The 9060-nt window shown below is 39.1% G+C and overlaps 2 protein-coding genes across 7 annotated transcripts in view; both read left to right on the top strand.

The window, feature by feature from the left end:
- On the top strand, nt 222-2684 carry LOC104745038 (alanine--glyoxylate aminotransferase 2 homolog 3, mitochondrial-like). Its single transcript, XM_010466202.2, has 9 exons — nt 222-464; nt 580-810; nt 939-1109; nt 1239-1382; nt 1474-1653; nt 1727-1952; nt 2052-2165; nt 2309-2395; nt 2485-2684. The coding sequence occupies exons 1-9, from the start codon at nt 222-224 to the stop codon at nt 2526-2528; spliced, it is 1440 nt and encodes a 479-aa protein (XP_010464504.1). The 3' UTR covers nt 2529-2684.
- Nucleotides 4376-9060, top strand: part of LOC104745037 (regulatory-associated protein of TOR 1) — a 14839-nt gene continuing 10154 nt past the window's right edge. For 2 of the 6 annotated variants that reach the window (XM_019237167.1, XM_019237166.1), the window contains exons 1-13: nt 4376-5149; nt 5522-5624; nt 5734-5816; nt 5899-6057; nt 6148-6264; nt 6361-6518; nt 7101-7255; nt 7353-7497; nt 7582-7660; nt 7747-7848; nt 8038-8121; nt 8216-8326; nt 8672-8729. In XM_019237167.1, coding sequence (XP_019092712.1) covers nt 4841-5149; nt 5522-5624; nt 5734-5816; nt 5899-6057; nt 6148-6264; nt 6361-6518; nt 7101-7255; nt 7353-7497; nt 7582-7660; nt 7747-7848; nt 8038-8121; nt 8216-8326; nt 8672-8729 — 1663 coding nt within the window. In that variant the 5' untranslated portion in view covers nt 4376-4840. Of the gene's footprint in view, nt 5150-5521; nt 5625-5733; nt 5817-5898; nt 6058-6147; nt 6265-6360; nt 6519-7100; nt 7256-7352; nt 7498-7581; nt 7661-7746; nt 7849-8037; nt 8122-8215; nt 8327-8671; nt 9026-9060 lie in introns of all 6 variants that reach the window. The other 4 variants (XM_010466201.2, XM_019237165.1, XM_019237164.1 and 1 more) reach the window with 3 other exon arrangements.

The following is a 9060-nucleotide window of genomic DNA, read 5'->3' as shown; positions in this document are numbered from 1 at the left end:
GTTTAATACTTTATAAAGTAATTTGGGATCATTAATTTTCTCAAACAATGCCTAAACAAGAGGAGACGCTTCAGCTGATAACAAATTAAATTTGCTTATACAAAATCAATTTTACGCCTTTTTATATATAGAAGACGAACTCTTGCCATAAGTCACACACTCTATCTCCTCTCTCTCTATCTCTCAAAAGATCTCTGGCGACGTTTTAACGGCGGTGAAAAATGCGGAGGTTTACGGCGGTTAATTCACTACTGAAACGGAACAATTATCTTCTTCAGCGCCATGGCTTCTCACAGACAGTTGCTCAGAGAACAACCTCCGATCGTGAGACCGAGACAAAACTTCCGAAAATGCCCCCTTTCAGTTATTCTCCGTCGCCATACGACGGTCCATCCACCGCAGAGATCATAGCAAAGCGGCGAGAGTTCCTCAGCCCCGCTCTGTTTCACTTCTACAACACACCAGTAAAACGACGCCGCTTTTAACCTCCCTTCATTAAAACGAAACCCTTTTGTTTTCCAGCGACTAGGTTTGCTTACTCTGTTTTTTTTTTTTTTTGACTGTTGTTGATGATAACAGTTAAACATTGTGGAGGGAAAGATGCAGTATGTGTTCGACGAGACGGGGCGGAGATATTTAGATGCTTTCGGAGGCATAGCTACTGTTTCGTGCGGCCATAGCCATCCCGAAGTAGTTAACTCCGTCATCAAACAACTAAAGCTTATTCAACACTCCACCATCCTTTACCTTAACCACACCATCTCAGATTTTGCTGAAGCCCTCGTCTCCAATCTTCCCGGAGATCTCAAGGTAAAAAAAGTAGAAATATTTTTGAGTTGTGTAACTAATAATTAAGGTTTTTATTGTAGTAGGGTTTGTCGATGACTTCACCAGCAAGGCAAAAGGCATATAACCGTGTCAGTGTGTTTATTATGTAGGTAGTGTTTTTCACTAATTCGGGTACGGAGGCGAATGAGCTAGCGATGATGATGGCTAGGCTGTATACAGGATGTAACGACATCGTTTCGCTTAGGAACTCTTATCATGGAAACGCAGCTGCTACTATGGGAGCTACTGCTCAGTCCAATTGGAAATTCAACGTCGTTCAGGTTCTTTTCCCTTTCAATCTCAAAAATGTTAACAGAGACCATGGAACTTTCAATTCCGTTTCTTGGCTACATATTTTAAATTTGTAGGTCTAATTGTTATGTACTAATTAATCATCAACTTTGTAACAGAGTGGAGTTCATCACGCCATAAATCCAGATCCTTACAGAGGAGTATTTGGATCCGACGGTGAAAAGTATGCAAGTGATGTTCAAGACCTTATCCAATTCGGAACATCCGGCCAAGTTGCCGGTTTCATCGGTGAATCTATCCAGGCGAGATGACTATGCATTTTTTTACAAAATTAATTTATTGTTTTAAATATGCATGTATGTATTTAATAATGTAGCTGATGTTTTGAAATAGGGAGTTGGAGGAATCGTAGAGCTAGCTCCCGGATACTTACCTGCGGTGTACGACACTGTGAGGAGAGCCGGAGGAGTTTGCATTGCTGACGAAGTCCAATCCGGTTTCGCTCGTACCGGAACCAATTTCTGGGGATTCCAGTCCCATGGTGTTGTCCCTGACATCGTCACCATGGCTAAGGTTCACCATTATCATTCAACATCATGGTCCATTCATGATGCATCATTAATATCATTAATATTATCATTTACAGGGTATTGGTAACGGTATACCACTTGGAGCGGTTGTGACAACACCGGAGATCGCCGGCGTTTTAAGCCGTCGGAGTTACTTTAATACCTTCGGCGGAAACCCAATGTGCACGGCAGCTGGTCACGCAGTCCTTAGAGTTATTCACGAAGAGAAGCTCCAAGAGAACGCTTTGCTCGTTGGCTCACATCTCAAACGTAGACTTACACTTCTCAAAAATAAACACGAACGTGAGTTCTTTCTCGTCCAAACTAAACACATACTGTATATGTTTAATTTTGTTCCTTTTTTTTGGTTGAAATCTTATATCTTTCCTCTAATGTGTTTAGTCATCGGAGACGTGAGAGGAAGAGGATTGATGCTTGGAGTTGAGTTTGTCAGCGACCGTGACTTAAAGACTCCTGCTAAAACAGAGACCCTTCATTTAATGGACCAACTGAAAGGTTAGTTGTGTTCAATACTAAACCAAACCGGTCCGATCCATAACAGATTTGGTGACTACTTTCTAAGCACAATTTAAAAAAAATATTTCACTCATCCTATCCGAAGCTACTTATGCATTTAATATGAATCTTTTGGTAACAAGAAATGGGAGTGTTGGTGGGGAAAGGTGGATTCTATGGGAACGTCTTCAGAATCACTCCTCCTCTCTGCTTTACCCTCTCCGACGCTGGTTAGCTCCATAGACTTTGATGTTCAAATAGGATTCTTCAATTCCATTCTTCTATATCCTAACTATCTTTAGAACCTTTACTATTGTAGATTTCCTTGTGGATGTGATGGATCACGCTATGTCGAAGATGTGATGTACTGTCTTTATCTGATCATTCACCCTTGTGTATAAATAACACAATACAAAATGTATTGGTTTTTACCAAATTATCTTACATAAGTAATTAAGTGTACTACTTGTTACACTTGGTTGAACCTATAAATTAAAAGTCACTGTTACATTATCCGAATGATATACGAGCCAATATATAAGACATATAATAATCCGACATTTCGAGTTTTGAGTAAATTTCAATGATAAACCCGTGGGGTAAAGCGGGTGGTCATCAAGGGCAAGGTGACGGGAGTTGCGGCGGAGTAGGTAGACGACATCCGAAGAGTTGCCGTGATCGCTGAGGCTAGACTTGTCAGCACGAAGTTGAGTTCTTCAAGTAAGCTCAGTGTCTTTCCCATGCATCAAAACGAATATCTGTGTTTTCTCAATTCCGAAGTCAAAGAGAGAGAGCGAGATACATGTGTGGTCTTTTCCTACTGACCTTGAAGCTGGCCTTTGATGTTGTTATTCAGACAAACAAACTGATTATAGTTCTTTAAACTCTTTATTCAACTTTTACTTCCCTTTCATTTATGTACTTCCCTTTGAGATGAAAAAAAATACTATATCTAAGTAGTAATGGTCATTAGAAAAAAAAAAACAAATATAATGATCATTACGATGGAATCAAAAATATTAACTGATTAAATGATGACATGATTTTTTAGTAAATTAACATGATGAGATAAACTATTTTTTAAAAAGGTTTTTTATTATTATAAACTGTAAACAATTTATATAAACTGTGTTCTAGAAAACTAAATATCAGTCGATTCTTTTAAATTCGAGCACCAAAGATCAGATCGTGGATCCTTAGAAAAATACATTAAATCTATAAAATTTCACAAATTTTGAATGGATGCAAATATAAACGGGCACATATCGGTGGTTTGATGTGTATATACTAAACGGTTGTAGGGTAATTTTTTTGCCAAGCTCCATATAGGAATGAAGGTAGCAGGCTCTTTGTTATAAGGAGTTTATGTATAATTTAGCCAAAAAGGACAAATTGGGACAATATATATATATATATATAAATATAATAAACTAACAATAAAAATAAATTTGTCCTTCTGAAGCGATGTTTCTTGTTTTCACAGTTAAGTAGATTCGCTAAGTGTGTGCACGCATATGATGATCTCTACTTGCCCCGTTGTACCTATACGGAATGATAAATGTTCTATCGTAGTAGGGGGTATTTAAAGAGTGTATGGGGGTTATATAAGTCACACGTAACACTGAACAGAGCTTCTGATGAAAGTCACAACTACAATTCAGAGAGCTTACGTAGCTGTACTTTTCTCTCTCAAACGTTTCAGTTGTACTTTGTGTCGTTTCTCTGCTACTCTTTGAATCTATATCTCACTGTAATTACACAACATATAAAGTGACCGTGGGAGAGAGTTAAGGTTTGATTAGAGCTATGACTTTTAGAGTTCTTTTTCTTTGGCAGTTTTTTTTTGTATTTTATATATGGACATAAATCATGATCAGAACAAAAATCAGGTTTAAGTTGCATTTGAATTTGTAATGATCACGTTAATTAATTAGTCGGTTCATGTTTACATTTTTCTCCATGATGCATACAAAATTTTCAGTTTGTCATATATTTAACATACAAACTGTAGTATATCAAATTTAAATTCCAAATTTCTTACCTTAAAAACATATAGGATACAATTTTTAAGTAGAAAATTTTATTCTTAAACATAACATTAAAGTGTGTAATTAATTAGAGTGGATATTTTTTTTCATCTCAAAGAGGGTAAAACTAAAAACGGAAAGAAGAAAAAAAGAATGAGAGAGAGAGAGAGAGAGAAGAGAAGTGGAAAGAAAACGCAAATATGCATTGAAGACTTTCCCTTTGTCTCTCTCTCTTGACAAAATCCCAATTTTCGCATCCTCCTCACTTTCTCTCCTTTTCCTTTTCTCTTCTGCCGCCACCACCACCACCACCACCACCACTGTTGTTTAATTCGCCGCCGCTTCCAACATCAATCGCCGTCGTAGCCATCATCGTTCACCATCCTCCGCTTCTCTAGATTCTTAGAGTTTCCGCTGCCGCTTCTCTGTCTCATCTGGGAAGGGATTTTTTTTTCCCCCGAGCTGGATTCTTTGCTCCTGCGCCGCTGGTGCAGCGGCTTTGTTGATTGATCTGGATTTCTCTCTCCGTCTTCGCTTCTATTTTTTATTGTCGCTTCTCTCCCAATCCAATACAAAATAAATAGTTAGGGCTAAGGATTTGATTTGCGTGATTCCGTGTTAATTCGGGGGGTGTGTTCTCCGATTTGGATGGCATTAGGAGACTTAATGGTGTCTCGGTTCTCGCAATCTTCTGTTTCTTTGGTCTCTAATCACCGATACGACGATGACTGTGTCTCTAGTCACGATGACGGTGATTCGCGGAGGAAGGATTCTGAGGCTAAGAGCAGTAGTAGCTACGGGAATGGTACAACTGAGAGAGCCGCCACCGCCACCAGTATGGCTTACTTGCCTCAGACTATTGTGCTCTGCGAGCTTCGACATGACGCATCCGAGGCTTCTTCTCCCTTGGGGACTTCGGAGATTGTATTTCACCCCAAATGGCGGCTTAAAGAACGAGTAAGTTTTCGATCCAACATTTTCTGTTAGCTGCAAGTATGGTAAGACTAGCTTGTGGATTTGATCCTTTATGTTTAGTGCAACTGATGATATAGAAGGACTACATTTATCTAGAATTCATGATACAGTCTGCTATTGTTTCCTAACTATGTTGGGTGATGTTATTGGAGTAATGTTATGTTAGCGTTTTTATTGCGGAGATGAACCTTGAAGATACATGTTTTCGTTTCATTTCAATCTCAGTGTCTCCTCAGAAAGTTTTTTTTATTTAATTTCTCGTAAGCTAAATCAGGCATTTATTGGATCTGATTGCTAGGGGGAATCCTTGTAAGTCTGATATTCTTTGTTGGCTTAAATGATTCTTCTTTGCAGATGAAAACCGGATGTGTAGCTTTAGTTCTGTGTTTGAACATCACTGTTGATCCGCCGGATGTTATAAAGATATCTCCATGTGCTAGAATCGAGGCCTGGATAGGTTGAACCTTGGCCAACTCAATCCTATTACAATCTTTCTTTTGCGTGTTTATCCTTTTTCTTTATCACCACACTCAATATTTTTTCTCTTTCCTTTTCCCTGATTGCAGATCCATTTTCCATGGCACCGCCTAAAGCTCTTGAGACAATTGGAAAGAACTTGAGCACTCAGTATGAGAGATGGCAACCAAGGGTAATGCTTTATTTTCCTGAACCCTTCCATTGCTATTTTGTTAAGTTACGCTTTTCGTATTTATTTTATGATTTTTTTTCAGGCTCGGTATAAGGTTCAACTAGATCCGACGGTAGATGAGGTGAGGAAGCTATGCTTGACTTGTCGGAAATATGCAAAAACCGAGAGAGTTCTATTCCATTATAATGGGCATGGTGTGCCAAAGCCTACAGCTAATGGTGAAATTTGGGTATTCAACAAGGTCTGCTTTTACTAACGGTTTCTTTTCTCTACTATGTTCTTTTTCCTTTTCGTCGGTTACCACATGCTAATTGATCATGTGTTTGCGCAGAGTTATACACAGTACATTCCCTTGCCAATCAGTGAGCTTGATTCCTGGTTGAAGACACCCTCCATCTACGTTTTTGACTGCTCTGCTGCTAGGATGATTCTTAATGCCTTTGCTGAGGTAAAGTAAACAACCACATCTTCCTGTCGAGTTTAGGACTTGATTCTGCAATTGTGGTTCCATATGATGATGAAATTCATTTACTCTTTATGGCAGCTTCATGATTGGGGTTCTTCTGGTTCCTCTGGATCCTCAAGGGACTGCATTATACTTGCTGCTTGTGATGTACATGAGACACTTCCTCAGAGCGTTGAATTCCCAGCTGATGTTTTTACGTCTTGCCTCACAACGCCCATTAAAATGGCGTTGAAATGGTAAATCCTCTTTCCATCTCTGACTGTCTTTGCGTACCCAGATGTCATGTTTTCTTGCTACAAAATGTATTTTAAGTTCCGTCTAGCTAGTTTATAGAATCTTAGCTAGCATGTTCTTGCTTCACACGAGGTAACATCCAAATTTTTTGGCATAAGTGTTTCCGATGAGACCAAAGATGGATCAAAGTGTTTTAGTTAGAAGACGTTATGCATATGTTTTAGTATTTTGCGGTGAGTAAAGCAGCATATCATGAGAACTGTGAAATAATCAGGACTGATAATTACCTTTAGCTGCCAAAATACTTTGCGTATGAAAGTTTACTGATGCATGATTTGCAACTTCTTTTCGGTCTTGGCTAAGTATTTCTGATGAGACCAAAAGATTCATGATATCATTTTGAATGAAGTCTTCTCTTTCTATAATACTTATTCTATAACTCATTGACACTGAGGCTGTGAGTTCTGGGCTTCTTCTTGACCCTTTTTCCATTAAATAGATTACTGTTCTATGTTGAATGCTGTTGATTTGAACAATGCAGTTCAGTTTAGCTTGCAGCTTTCACAAGAGGCTTTCCATTGCAGGTTCTGCAGGCGTTCTCTTCTGAAAGAAATCATCGATGAATCACTTATTGACAGGATTCCAGGCCGGCAAAACGACCGTAAGACGTTGTTAGGGGAGTTGAACTGGATATTCACAGCAGTGACGGATACAATTGCATGGAATGTGCTACCTCATGGTATTTCTCAAAACTTTTTGCATAGTGTATCAAGGTCAAACATCTTTAATTCAACTTCTTTACCGTGTTCCTCATGAATGTTAGTTTTACCCTGCAGAACTTTTCCAGAGATTATTCAGACAGGACTTGTTGGTCGCTAGCCTTTTCCGAAATTTTTTACTCGCTGAGAGAATAATGCGGTCTGCAAACTGTAATCCAATATCTCACCCTATGCTGCCTCCTACGCATCAACATCATATGTGGTATTCAACAAGAACCAGATTCTCTGTTATATAAACTGTTATGTGTCTAGATTTTGCCTCAGCTAGCCGTTACATGCGCTTCAGGGATGCATGGGACATGGCTGCTGAAATCTGTCTTTCTCACCTTCCCCAACTTGTTGTAGACCCAAGCGCAGAGTTCCAGGTTTGTTTGTCTTGTATAGTTACCTTGCATTGTATATAAAACGACACTTGTGTTTCTGATAATACTTTTTCCTATCCTTTTTGTAGCCAAGTCCCTTTTTTACTGAGCAACTGACAGCTTTTGAGGTGTGGCTGGATCATGGATCTGAGCATAAGAAGCCACCGGAACAGTTGCCTATTGTCCTTCAGGTGCCTAGATTTCTGTACCCATTTCCCTTTTTGCTGAGAGAGAGATCCATATTCATTTATCATTTTCGGAACTCTTGGTTTTGTGTGGATATGGTTTAGGAATATTCTTTGGTTCCTTCAGGACGTTTTAGAATAGTTTTGTTTGCATATTGCCATTATAGCATATTCATAGAATCTGATTTGTTTCAGGTGTTACTTAGCCAGTGTCATCGGTTTCGTGCTCTTGTACTTCTTGGAAGATTTCTTGATATGGGTTCATGGGCTGTGGATCTGGTATACGTCCTTAAATTAATTCTCTTTACCGTAAGCTTACACATAGTTTCTCTTTGTTATCATGTGTATGTCTTTACACACGTAATTCTTTTAGGCCTTGTCTGTTGGAATATTCCCATATGTGCTGAAGCTTCTGCAAACGACAACGAATGAGCTAAGACAGATTCTGGTTTTCATATGGACAAAAATTCTTGCACTGGATAAGGTAGATATCTCATATTCCATGAGCTATTTTCTGGGAGAATGATGCTGGTTTGTCACTATTTTTTATTCGGCAAATTTATGCTAGTTTTTCTGTGGCTGTCTTCTTAGTGTGCATCTGTTGTTTATTGAGCATGCCATTGATGGGAAAAACTGTCTGTATTTTATTCTGACATAAATTCTGAATGGCGTATATTCACTACCTAATATTTCTCTGCATCTTTTATATCATATCCGTGGACATCAAATCAAGTTGCTTATCTATGGCCATCACACTTTCGGGATGCATTAGCGTTCTCGTTTCAGTCTTGGAGTATTTCAACATTGATTGGTCTCTCTTTATTTTCAGTCTTGTCAAATTGATCTTGTGAAAGATGGCGGACATACATATTTCATACGATTCCTAGATAGCTCGGGTGCATTTCCAGAACAACGAGCTATGGCTGCTTTTGTTCTGGCTGTCATTGTTGACGGACATCGACGAGGCCAGGAAGCATGTCTTGAAGCTAATTTAATTGGTGTTTGTCTGGGGCACCTCGAAGCATCCAGACCAAGTGATCCACAGCCAGAACCATTGTTTCTACAATGGCTTTGTCTTTGTCTTGGAAAGTTGTGGGAAGATTTTATGGAGGCCCAAATAATGGGCAGGGAAGCAAATGCTTTTGAAAAGTTGGCACCTCTGCTTTCCGAGCCCCAACCTGAGGTGAAGCTCAGATTTCTGTATAATGTCCTTCGTGT

The sequence above is a fragment of the Camelina sativa genome, chromosome 15, assembly GCF_000633955.1.
Source record: "Camelina sativa cultivar DH55 chromosome 15, Cs, whole genome shotgun sequence".
In the NCBI taxonomy this organism is placed as follows: Eukaryota; Viridiplantae; Streptophyta; class Magnoliopsida; order Brassicales; family Brassicaceae; genus Camelina; species Camelina sativa.
The sequence above is the reverse complement of the archived record's forward strand: the minus strand, read 5'-3'. Positions and strand labels throughout refer to the sequence as shown.